Source organism: Xyrauchen texanus, chromosome 19 (assembly GCF_025860055.1).
Source record: "Xyrauchen texanus isolate HMW12.3.18 chromosome 19, RBS_HiC_50CHRs, whole genome shotgun sequence".
NCBI lineage: Eukaryota > Metazoa > Chordata > Actinopteri > Cypriniformes > Catostomidae > Xyrauchen > Xyrauchen texanus.
Window position 1 is genome coordinate 33,196,719 of NC_068294.1, and position 13,467 is coordinate 33,210,185.

The 13,467-nt window shown below is 38.1% G+C and overlaps 2 protein-coding genes across 2 annotated transcripts in view; both read right to left on the reverse strand.

The window, feature by feature from the left end:
* Window positions 1-767: 767 nt before the first annotated feature.
* LOC127659671 (THO complex subunit 3-like) lies at window positions 768-8,748 on the reverse strand. The gene is made up of 6 exons (XM_052149591.1): window positions 8,551-8,748; window positions 8,062-8,218; window positions 7,752-7,956; window positions 2,252-2,413; window positions 1,848-1,948; window positions 768-1,631 (listed from the first exon to the last, which is right to left on the reverse strand). Exons 1-6 carry the CDS (start codon window positions 8,728-8,730, stop codon window positions 1,468-1,470), a joined length of 969 nt encoding a protein of 322 aa, XP_052005551.1. The 5' UTR covers window positions 8,731-8,748; the 3' UTR covers window positions 768-1,467.
* Window positions 8,749-11,773: 3,025 nt separating this feature from the next.
* shtn3 (shootin 3) overlaps window positions 11,774-13,467 on the reverse strand; it is a 31,134-nt gene continuing 29,440 nt past the window's right edge. Inside the window, 1 exon segment of the mRNA XM_052149588.1 lies at window positions 11,774-13,426. Coding sequence (XP_052005548.1) covers window positions 13,288-13,426 — 139 coding nt within the window. The 3' untranslated portion in view covers window positions 11,774-13,287.

The window sequence follows — 13,467 nt, forward strand, 5'->3', positions numbered from 1 at the left end:
GATGGTACAGCACAGATAATATGACTGCATTCTGGCATTTAGTCCACACTAACTGTAACTTAATAAGCATCTACATGTGAAACCACAGCTGGTTTTATATAAATTCCCAAAGCAAAAGTTCAAAATAAATTTGTCTTTTACTACGTTTCTGCACATAACCAAGAAATGTTTCTAAAATAAAAATTGACTTACTAAGGTATTAGGGAGTCCAGCAGGGGATGCTCACCCTAGACTGTGTAGGTCCTAATGTCCCAGTATAGTGATGGAGACACTATAATGTAAAAAGGCACTTTCCTTCGGATGAGACGTCAAACTGAGGTCCTGACACTCTGTGGTCATTAAATATCTCAGGACATATCTCGAAAAGAGTAGGGGTGTAACCATGGTATCCTAGCCAAATTCCCCCCATTGGCCCTTATCAATCATGGCTTCCTAATAATTCCCATCAATTAACTGGCTCTATCACTCTACTCTCTCCACCAATAGCTGGTGTGTAGTGAGCGTACTGGCGCACTATGGCTGCCGTTGCATCATCCAAGTGTATGCTGCACACTGGTGGTGGTTGAGGAGTCCCCTGTTCACTGTGTAAAGTGCTTTGAGTGTAGTGTCAGAAAAGTGCTATATAACTGTAACGTTCAAAGGCCCAGATCAACATTAAACAGTACATTTCCTGTTTCTTTTCAATAAAAATTTTAATCTCTTTAAAATCATCTGAATGAACTGATAAAAAATTAGCTTAGGTTTTTTCTCAGCATGATATTGACACTTGTATGAAGATTTAATGAGAATTAGTGATCTGCTCCTTCATTTTTGGTTGCTTTGACCCAGAAACACATTTTGAGTTTACTGCATGGAAGAAAAATAGTCTTTATCAACATTTAATTGATTATATCTCTGCAATAGTTTAGAGTAGAAACGTAATTGACACTTTCCTTTTTACTTTCAAAGTGACTAAATATTAAGCAGGTCACATTTGTAAGTGGATTTTACATCAACAATTGTTTGTCCACCATTCTATTGAGTAAAATAGCTTGTGCTGCCCTCTTCTGGTGATTTCTAAAACTAGATTTACAAGAAATTGAACAAAGTAATCCATATATTTTTCTCCAGAAATGCAATAGTCAATAAGAAACAGCAACACAATTCTAATGGTAATGTCACTGACTACATTACTTTTAATGTTAATGCACCATCTTAAAGGAAGAAATAAGAACATAATCCTAATGTATACAAGGAGCTGCAATTTGCATCTGATAATCATCATATGAACAGCAATTTAATTTTAAAATGTATCAGTTTGTCATGTGTGGTACACTTCAAGTAATATGAGAGGAGAACATAAAAATATATTTTAACTATTATATACACAACATTTATTAGTAACCTCATATGAGTAAGACAAACTGATTAACTATTCATTTCACCTCCAAATGAGGCTACTTCACAAAGCACATGTAATACTGGTCCTCAAGAGTCATTAGGAAGTCCAAAGAGCTTGACTGTTCCTGCTTCTCGGTTACTGTCATATTTCCCCTCCTTGTCATCGCAGGCATATGCCAACAGTGGTCTCTTTGGATGCCATGCTACAGTAAAGGTTGGAGACTCACACTGAATCTCCCAGAGTTTCTCACCTACAGGAATAACAAGCACAAACAAATGTAAATCTGCTAGTAAAATACACAATCCAAGTAGTTCCTGGTAGACCATGATGTAAAGTGATGGAATTAATTTCCAGAAAACACATGATGAAATGAACTGACAAAATATGTCTGAGTACTTTGAAAGCACAGTAGATGTCAAATCAGATAAAACCATCTGCTAAATGCATAAATGTAAACTTTGCTTACCAGTCTCTACTTCTGCAATATCAATAAAATGATCCTCGGACGCCGATGCCAGCATTTTACCATCATGACTAAAACTAAGTGTTCGCACAGGCCAGTCAAGTCTGTGGGATTCATGTAACATGGAAAAAAAATTATTGTAATATAATATGCAATATTTTAAATTTAGACAATTAATCTTTTCTGAACATTATAATATGCTTCTTTATTGACAACTAAATATTTATTAAATGGAATATGCTTTCTGTAAAAGCAAGTGAAAGTGACAAACACAATATGGGTACATTAAGAGAAATGATCTGGCTTAAAGTCAAACAGGTTTGATATAATGGTGGTGTGTGTGTATTCTCCATTTCTTACAGTTAATTCATATTCATTCATATGCATACGTTTTAATATTAACTAACCTTGAGAAGCATCGAACACACACCAGCTCTTCCACATCCCACAGACTGACCAGGGCATCTGCACTTCCTGTGGCAAAATACTTTCCAGTGGGATCAAACTTAATGCAGATACAGTTGGATGGGTGGGCATTTATAGACTGAATGAGTTTGAGATCAGGGTAGCTGAAAAAGATGAATATCGTGTCGTTTACTTCAAAAGGAACATTCCAGGTTCAATACAAGTTAAGCTCAATCAACATTATTTTTGGCATAATGTTGATTACCACAAAAAAAGAAATTCTCAACTCATCCCTACTATTCTTTAAAAAAAAAAAGTAAAAGAGTAAAAATTGAAGTTACAGTAAGGCACTTACAATGAAAGTGAATGGGGCCAATTTTTAGAGGGTTTAAAAGGTGGAATTGTGAAACTTATAATTGTATAACTTTTATTTTATAATTTTATTTACTTCCATTAATTCTTCTGTTAAAACTTGTGATATTTGAACTGTAAATAATACATTTATTTTATTTATTTGGTGCCTTTCTGGACACTCAAGGTCGCCTTACAACAACGAAAAGGGTACATTAAAACAAAATAAAAACTAATTTTGTTAAAAACTAACATAAAAACATGTTAAAATACATCAGTTAAAAACAATAGAGGAGGATAATGCAATAGTAGTCACAATGAGTAGGCTTGTCTAAACAGATGAGTTTTAAGTCTGGATTGGATTTAAGTTGCGGAGGTCAGGGGGGAGAGTGTTCCAGAGCTGGGGAGCAGAGCGGCTGAAGGCCCTACTCCCCATTGTGATTAGGCGGGCGGGACAGTGAGATGGAGAGAAAAGGAGGAACGGAGAGAACGGACTGGTGTGGCAATATGAATGAGGTCAGTCAGATATGAAGGGGCGAGGTTATGGATGGCTTTGAAAGTGAGGAGCAGGATTTTGTAGTGGATACGATGTGAGATGGGGAGCCAGTGGAGCTGTTGAAGAACTGGGGTGATGTGCTTTATGGAGGGTATGTGAGTGATGAAACGTGCAGCAGCATTCTGAACAAGTTGAAGTTTATGGAGGGTTTTTTGAGGGAGACCAAACAAGAGAAAATTACAGTAATCGATTCGGGAAGTGACAAGGCTGTGAACAAGAACTGCAGAGGAGAGAGGAGTGAGAGCAGGGCGAAGACGGTGGATGTTTCTGAGGTGGAAATAGGCTGAACGAGTAATGTTATTGATGTGTGCATTGAAGCTGAGGGTGCTGTCTAGGATGACACCCAGACTCTTTACCTGAGGGGAGGGGGAAATGGAGGAGCCGTCGATGAAAATTGAGAAATTGTTTATTTTACTTAAGGTGTATTTGGTACCAGTGAGTAGAAGTTCAGTTTTGTTGCTATTAAGTTTGAGGAAATTTGAAGTGAACCAGGACTTTATTTCATGAAGGCAGTTGGTTAGGGAGGAGGGAGGAAGTATACTGTTGGGTTTACTGGAGATGTAGAGCTGGGTGTCATCCGCATAGCAGTGAAAATGAATGTTGTGTTTCCTAAAGATGTGACCAAGGGGGAGAAGATAGATCAAAAAAAGCATAGGGCCAAGAACAGAACCCTGCGGAACACCAGAGGTGACAGGGAAGGGATGAGAGCTGAAGGACTTTAGCTGAATAAACTGGGAGCGGTCAGAGAGGTAAGAACGGAACCAGGTGAGGGGAATACCAGTGATGCCAATGGAGGAAAGTCTGTCTAGAAGGATCGAGTGTGAAATGGTGTCAAAGGCTGCACTGAGATCAAGCAGAAGGAGGATGGTTAGTGAACCAGAGTCAGCAGAAAGGAGGAGATCATTGGTAAAGTTGTAAAGGAAAACATGCAATCAGAACAGTTTATAAAGAATACAATAATAATCACAGAAAAGCAACCCTAAAAAAAGTTAGTTTTAAGAGAAGATTTAAAAACACTAAATGATTCAGCATGTCTAACCTCAGAGGGAAGAGTTCCAAAGTTTTGGAGCAAAACAAGAGAAGGCCGTGTCACCCATAGAATGTAGACGAGTAGGAGGAACAGTTAAAAAACAGATTCGGAGGAGCGAAGATCACGCATTGGGGTGTAGGGGTAAAATTTCAGACAAGTATTGAGAGGCCAAACCATGCAAAGCCTTGTAGGTAATCATGAGAATTTTAAAGTCTACATGAAACTTGAAAGGGAGCAAGTGCATAGACTCAAGCAGCAGAGTTTTGCACATACTGCAACATATTTAAGGTAGCTTTACAGACCCAAACAAGTGCAGCATTGCAATAATCAATACGAGAATATACAATGGTATGGATTCGTTTTTCAGCCACTGAGAAAGATAACATGGGGTGCAATCTTGCAATGTTTCTGAGATGGAAGAATGATGCTTTAACAGTATTCTTGACCTGAGGATCAAATGTTACATTTTGTTTGAATCTCCAGAGCAGAGCCATCCATATTTAAGGATAAAGAACCAGATTTACAAAGCTGGTGGGGTGGACCAATGAGCATAACCTCAGTCTTGTCACTGATGAGACAAAGACAATTTAGAGACATCCATTTTTTATCTCAGTAATACATTGTGCAAGAAAGTCGACAGCCACACAATCACCAGGTTTTGGATGTAAATCTGGGTAAAAATTATAATTAAGACCATTTTCATGTTTCCCCTTGGTCAACATGAAAATGCTAAAAGGTAAGGGGCCAAAATCGATTCCCGAGGAACACCACATTTACCCAAACCAACTTTGGAACGGTTACAGTTTAGCAATTTGTTATTGTATGAAACAGTTGTCTGGGATTTCTTTGATTATTTGACAATTATCTGAGAAAATTAACAGGAACTGGCGGATACAATTTCTGGCTTATATTCATGCAAGTGGTGTTTCCAAGCCTGGTAATGTATGTTCAGGCCAGCTAGATGCCACCTTCGCTCCATTTATAAAATGTTTTTTTTTTAATTAAATATCACATTGACATAAGTATTCAGACCCTTTGCTATGACACTTGAAATTTAGCTCAGGTGCATCCCATTTCTCTGGATCACCTTTGAGATGTTTCTACACTTTGATTGGAGTCCTGCGGCAAATTCAATTGATTGGACATGATTTGGAAAGGCACACACCTGTCAATACAAGGTCTCACAGCTGAAAATGCATATCAGATATGCATATCAATGCAGATCTGGGGAAGTTTACAAAACAATTTCAGCTACATTGAAGATTCCCAATAGCGCAGTGGCCTCCATAATTCTTAAGTGGAAGTCTGGAACAACCAGGACTCTTCCTAGAGCTGCCAAACTGAGCAATCAGGGAGAAAAGCCTTGGTAAGAGAGGTGACCAAGAACCGTATGGTCACTCTGGTTGTGCTCAAGAGATCATGTGTGGAGATGGGAGAAACTTGCAAAAGGACAACCATCACTGCAACACTCCACCGATCTGGGCATTTATGGCAGAGTGGCCAGACTGAGGCCTCTCAGTGCACAACTCGGGACCTCAGACAGGGCAGAAGGTTCACCTTTCAACAGGACAATGACCCAAAGCACATAACGCAAGTGTGGCTTAGGGGCAACTCTGCAAATGTCCTTGAGTGGCCTAGTCAGAGCCCGGACTTGAACCCAATCTAACATCTCTGGAGAGACCTGAAAATGGCTGTTCACAGACAGTCCCCATCCAACCTGACAGAGCTTGAGAGGAACTACAGAGAAGAATGGCAGAAAATCCCCAAATCCAGGTGTGCGAAGCTTGTCGCATCATACTCAAAAAGACTTGAAACTGTAATCACTGCCAAAGATGCTTCAACTAAGTACTGAGTTAAGGGTCTGAATAATGTGATATTTCAGTTTATTCTTTATAATGAATTTGCAAAGTTATCAAAAATCTGTTTTTTGCTTTGTCATTATGGGGTATGGAGTGTAGAGTGATGTGAAAAAAAATAAATACAGCAAACTTAACATGTGTAAACTTTTGTATGAACAAAAAAAAACAAACAACTAAGACATAAACTGAACAAGTTTCACAGACATGTGACTAACAGAAATGGAATAATGTGTGAATAATGGGGGGATGGGGGTGTCAAAATCTTAAATGTATCAGTCCTTATCTTGTGTGGCCACACTAGCCCTCACCCTCCGATACAACAGATCCCAGACATGCTCAATGGGATTGAGATCCAGGCTCTTCGCTGGCCATGGCAGAACACTGACATTCCTGTCTTGCAGGAAATCATGCACAGAATGAGCAGTATGGCTGGTGGCATTGTCATTCTGGAGGGTCATGTCAGGATGAGCCTGCAGGAAGAGTACCACATGAGGGAGGAGGATGTCTTCCCTGTAACGCACAGCGTTGAGATTGCCTGCAGTGACAACAAGCTAAGTCCGATGATGCTGTTACACACCGCCCCAGACCATGACAGACCCTCCACCTCCAAATCGATCCCACTCCAGAGAACAGGCCTCGATGTAACGCTCATTCCTTCGATGATAAACACAAGTCTGACCATCACCCCTGGTGAGACAAAACCACGACTCGTCAGTGAAGAGCACTTTTTGCCAGTCCTGTCTTGTCCAACAAAGGTGGGTTTGTGACCATAGGTGATATTATTGCCGGTGATGTCTGGTAAGGACCTGCCTTACAACAGGCCTACAAGCCCTCACTCTCTCTCAGCCTATTGCGGACAGTCTTAGCACTAATGGAGGGTTTGTGCGTTCCTGGTGTAACTCAGGCAGGTATTGTTGCCATCCTGTACCTGTCTTGCAGGTGTGATATTTGGATGTACCGATCAGGTGCAGGTGTCGTTACATGTGGTCTGCCACTGCGAGGTCGATCAGCTGTCTTTCCAGTCACCTTATAGCGCTGGCCCTGGCCCTGGCCACATCTGCAGTCCTCACGCCTCCATGCAGCATGCCTAATGCACGTTCACGCAGATGAGCAAGGACTCTCGGCATCTTTGTTTTGGTGTTTTTCAGAGTCACTAGAAAGGTTTCTTTAGTGTCCTAAGTTTTTATAACTGTGGCCTTAATTACCTACCATCTGTAAGCTGTTAGTGTCTTAACGACTGTTCCACAGGTGCGTGTTAATTAATTGTGTATGTTTCATTGCTTCAAAAGCATGGAGAACATTGTTTAAACCCTTTACAAAAAAAGATCTGTAAAGTTATTTGTCTGAATACTTTCTGAATGTAAGTGCTTACAAGAACTTGTAAGTGCAAAACTGTAATCCAGATTTTTGCTTTTTTTAATTTGTAATTATTTTTTTAAGAAAAGGAGGGACAAGTCCAAATAATTTTTTGCAGTAATAGATATTATGCCACAAATGCTGTCAATTGAGCTTAACTTGTATTGAACCAGTAATAATTATTTAATTTTAGCAATCATCAACCAAACCAATAGATAAATTGAGTGACAAAGAATGGCATACATTTTTAAAACTGTTTTAGTACACCTATTACACTACTCATGAAGTGTAACTTTCTACCCACATCAGCCTATAATTTTTTTTTTTTTTTAAATAAAATAAAAAGGTACCTCAATATGTTGATGCAGCCATTGCCATTTGTAAGAAAGAACATGTCATTGTCATTATTCCAGGAGATCTCATTGACCTCAAACTTGAACTGCTCTTCACCACGTGCACGGTGTGTCTTAGCATCAATGAAAGTTACAACATCATCCTTATTGCCTACAGCAATGGTTTGACCATCTGGACTCCAACATATGTTGATATTCTCCCCTAAAAGACACAAAAGCAGTCACTCGTCAAATAAGATCAGATCATTAACATATTGCAAACTGATCAGATATATAAGAAAATAAAGAATGTAGGTTTATTGTGTACCTTTTGTGCTGACTGTGGCCATGCATTTGGTGGTCCGCACATCCCAGATGCGGATGGTTTTGTCTCCTGATGCAGTGACGAACAGATCAGGGTTGGTAGGATGCCAACACAGCTGATCCACACTGTCTCCATGCCCTCTGTAGTTGTTTTCCTTCACCTGGTGCACATGAAGTATAGGATCAAGAGTGTGCAAGGTCAATTCCAATAACATCAAACACAAACCAAAGTTTCAGGCGAAGAACCAAAACTACTCCAGAAAGAGTGGGTGTGTCCAAACTTTTGACAATTTTGTCTGACCATGGTGCATTTTTTTTTTTTTTAAATAACCAATATACAATCCAGCTATTTTTGCAGGTTTTAAGAACTATGATAATAATTGTGAAAAAACATATCGAATCATAAATATCAATAATAATAAACATAATAATTATCATATTTATCAATGACAATGTAGTTCATGTTGCTGATCAAAACCATTTATGCACTTACTAGACGATCCTTTTCTAGGACAAACACACTGGCCGTTTTATCAAATGAACCGGACGCCAGTCTTTTTCCATCGCAACTCCAGGCTACTGAATGCACTTTAGCGCTATGCGCCGGGAACTCTCTGCTTTTATTGTTATTCCTGAATATATCCTGCATCTCCTGATAGTACGAGGACGCCATGCTTGCTGTTACTTGCTTTCGTATATTTATCAGTTCCATTGCCGTTTTAGGTTACTAGCGCCACCTAGTGTACGGGAGTGAAATTACAGACCACTGCGCTTTAGCGGTACCTCTGTACTGATTAGTATCTCTAAAAACATCATCCAAATTTACAACTTTGGTTGTCATATGTCATATTTTGTGTTAACGTGTTGTCAAATGTGGGATATTAAAAGTTAATGCCTGCATCATGAGTGCTTAAAGGGATAGTTCACCCAAAATCTACTAACCTTATGACATCCAAGATGTGGTTGACCTTCTGAACACAAACAAAACATTTTTAGAAAAATATCGCAGCTCTATAGATCCATACAATGCAAGTGAATGGTGGCCAGAAATTCGAAGGTCCAAAAAGCACATAAAGGCATCATAAAAGAAATCCAAATGACTCCAGTGTTTAAATTCATATAGTCAGAAGTAGAAGAATGTGAAAGTGGAGATCTATAGTAAAAATAACAGATTTTTTATTTTACCCACACCTATCATTTCACTTCTGAATATATAGATTTAAACACTGGAGTCATCTGGATTACATTTATGGTACCTTTATATGCTTTTTGGACCTTCAAAGTTCTGGCCATCATTTATACTTGCATTGTACGGATATTTACATTTACATTTACATTTACATTTATGCATTTGGCAGACGCTTTTATCCAAAGCGACTTACAGAGCCCTTATATTCTTCTAATAATCTTTGTTTGTGTTCAGCAGAAGAAAGAAATCCATACACATAAAGGATTGCATGAGGGTAAGTAAATTATTTTTTGGTTAAACTATTCCTTTAAAACATTGGCCAAAAAAAATTTATGTGGATATGTAAGCCAAATGTAAAAATGTTTTTAAAGAATATTACATTAGATTGCAAAATATCAAACAAAATGGCATTTATTTAACAGAAACAAAGCACTGGAATGTCTTTCAAGCTTGTTAGGTTGTTTGAAAATGATGCCTAAATAAGTTATGATTTAAATGAAACATGTACATTGTCAGTGTGCTGACCAATACCCTTGGTTGCTAGGACACCTGTGCGAACCTGAGAAGAACTGACTTCTTACATCCACTAAAATTACAATCAATAACTGTTAAGACAAGTTTAAAAGGTCTTGCATCATTTATTTGCTGTTGCCACTTGGTTATTTATTTTGCTATGCAATGCAATGGCATTCATTCATTTTAGAGGGTGACTTAAATTTCAAATACTTTTTGAGGCTACTGTAATTCTTATTTTGATTTATATGCTTTCTACTGCAGACTCCAACGACTGGACTTACTGTTATTATATTATATTATATTATATTATATTATATCATATCATATTATATCATATTATATTATATTATATTATATTACATTACATCTATGTAGAAAGCATCTACAGATGTTCCCAGAAATCATCTTGTTGTGACCTGTTGGGGGAGCAATTTCATCTCAGGAGATTCCAAGTGCTTGAGCAAACTAAGGAAGGCCACTTCTCTGACCAGTTCTGCTATCTCACTCTGGCCTCACTAGAATGTAAAACTCATAATCTGAGACTCTTAAAAGGACAGCCTTTCACATCCACTGTAAGCCTGGAAAAGTTAATTTAACTAAAACAATTAATGGACACTTGTTGCCCAAAATAAGTATATTTTTTCTGAGGTAAAATAAAAAGATAAAAAATATATACATTTTGTAACATAAAAAGTCTTGAGGCAACAAATAACAATTGACAAAACCATTTGATTTACGTAATGTGGACTGGATGAACCCTGCGACCCTGTACACAGGATAAGCGGTTGACGATGGATTGATGGATGGACTGGATGAAAACGTGTTCATTCAACTTAAGTACACACATTTATACAATGATGACAACTTAACATAAGTTGACTTGAAAGTTTTTAGTTGTGACAACTCATAAAAAATACTTTCATATAATATTAAACATCTTGTTTATTCTTTTGGTATTTGCAACAGACAAGACAAGCTAAAATGAATTGAACTAAAAATTGCAAGTAGAATGATAGAAATCATGACATTGAGACATCTCATTTCCCTCTTCTGTCACTTCCTTCAGTTCCCTTTCACACTTTCCTTGACATTGCAAGGTTCTGTTTCTCACTGGCAGATCCAGTTGCATTACCTGCTAATGCCTTCATATATATTTCATTGCACTCTTTGTAATTGTAACGAGTGAAGCTAGGAAGCAAGTTGCAAGTGACAATAAGTTTATTAACAGTCAAAATGTGAAGATTGGGGAAAAGTCCGGGGTGACGGTTTAGTGGTGCAGGAACTCCAATGGTCAGATGAATCCGGTGAGAAGCGTGGTGAGGAGTGCTGAACAAACACGACAAATCCACACGAACAACGAGGGAACAGGAACAACGAGGGAACAGGAACAACGAGGGAACAGGAACAACGAGGGAACAGGAACAACGAGGGAACAGGAACAACGAGGGAACAGGAACAACGAGGGAACAGGAACAACGAGGGAACAGGAACAACGAGGGAACAGGAACAACGAGGGAACAGGAACAACGAGGGAACAGGACTGGCGCTTAGAGGGATCAACACAACCGGACATCACAAAACAACGATCTGACAAAGAGATGAGAAAGTGGTGAGTATTTAAGGATGACGAAATGGGTTGCAGCTGGTGAAGGGAAGTGATTACAGCTGATCGCTGAACACGTAAACGAGCAGTCACGCCCACACACATCACACACACACACACACACGTAAACAACAGAGCACGAGACGAGGAAGAGACAGGATTTATGAACCGTGACAGTAATGTTTTGCACTCTCTTTTGTTTAACTGCACTGTTTAACTGGACTCAGAGTACTTTTTGGAATCTGCTTAAAAAATTAAGCAAGTTTTGAGCTTGTTATTTAATACTAAGAATTGTACAAATGTGTGCTGTTAAATGCAGGTTCATATAACAACCAATAGTTGAAATGGGATGCTGATATGCATTTGTTTAAAACAAGGAAACAAATACAAATACTACAGACAGAGAGTTTATAAGTTTATTTGTTCAGTTGAGTTTAAAAGGTATGTTGAAGAGGGAGATTTTATTTGAATAAAAACAGGTACACTCAGTTTTCAAGCTTCAAAACACTCATTTTAAGATCACAAGTCAGATCAGTCACCTCTCAGATTCACTATAAAAAATCAAGCTTACACACCAAAAAGGCCAAAAAGGAAGAAATGTTGCATTCAAAGGCCAAAACACATTCCAGAGGTGGTGAGAAATTAAGGAGCATTTTTAAGTTCAAGATGCCTCCTGAATAAAATAAACAAAATTTGTGTCACAGAAAGGTGGGTTGTTTGTTTTCCAGTGGTGTAAAAAAACAATTTTGTGATGAAAGTGTGAGGACAAATATTTTTTATCAGAAATATATTTGAGATTTCCAATTTTCTGACAAGTGATGCATATTCGCAAGCACTAGTCATTCAGCATTTAAAGTTATTGGCCATGTCAAATATTATTTCAGTAGTCAAAAAGCTGACCTGCCCCACTTCAGCTTGATATCAAAATATCAGACCAATCCAGTATGCTGCACCAAACTGATGATTACAGCAGCCACAAAAACAAGATAACTGTGAAGGCCATATTGTTGACCACATTACTGCAACATTAACATGATCCACTTATTAGAGTCAAGAGGAGTCACAAGGCATATATTTGGAGTTATTGAAGGCAGCCTCATCCTGCACAATATTACAATTTGCCGATGATATTGCAATGAAATTGCTGAGAAGTGAGCACAATTCTAATTAAGAAATGCCAAAATGCTCTTTTAGTGCATTCATGCAGTGCAAAGTTTGGAAACAGGAAGACATTGGTGGTTAGCCCTCCATTATTTGATGATATTTTCATATACTGTAGGATCTGTACCATTTCAAATCCTCAAGAGGTGAGTGTGTCTTAAGAGGTAGAACAGACCACCATCGTTCCTCTTTACGGTATATTCTTAAGAAGAAACACTCACATGGCTTATAAATGCATTTTTAGATTAATTTGGAAAGAGCCTAGTTTGTAACAGCAAAGACGCCATGATGTGAAGTGCAGTGATTTTAGGATTGCTTTGCTGCATTGTGTTAAAAGTTTCCTTGCTTGCATTTTAAGGAAATGTGACTCAGTTGTTAAAAATATGAATCCAAGGCAAGATGATTCCAAAATCAAACTATAATGTAGAATGAATTTACAAAGTAGAAAAGTGTATGACAGATGTCCCTAATGTCTTAAAACCCTGTTACTTGTAAAGGAGCAAAAAGCAGATACAGTAAATTTACAGTGAAAGGTGAAAGAAAAATCGTCTGGTGTGATGCTGCAATGTTTTTCACTTTATCTGTTAAATGTGTCATTGTTAAGGAACCTTTTTCCAAAACTTTCAAATGATGAAATTATCTGTTTGTTTTCATTTAAAATATGAATTGATTTTTTTTATTTTTTTTTATTTGGAATAAATAAATTCTGAAAGCATGGTTTTGTGCAAATAATGCAGCTGTGCTTGCAGGGCCTCTTGCTGTTAACACTCGGCATCTGTGCTACCGTTTGCTGCATTGGAGCTTTGTGCAGAGGAGCTGATTGTGGTATGCAGGTCATCACTTGCAGCTGTATGACCAGTGGGCCCCACCCACTTATCTGGATCTCCATCCTTCACTTCGCTGTGTATATAAGTACACATAATTGTATTAAATAAACATTG

Excerpts from the sequence above, each read along its gene's own strand:
- LOC127659671 (XM_052149591.1), bottom strand. The coding sequence starts at position 8,730 with ATGGCGTCCTCGTACTATCAGGAGATGCAGGATATATTCAGGAATAAC. Across the intron at positions 7,957-8,061 it reads GGCCACAGTCAGCACAAAAG|GGGAGAATATCAACATATGT; the intron begins GTACACAATAAA and ends TGTGTCTTTTAG. Across the intron at positions 1,632-1,847 it reads TATTGCAGAAGTAGAGACTG|GTGAGAAACTCTGGGAGATT; the intron begins GTAAGCAAAGTT and ends TTATTCCTGTAG.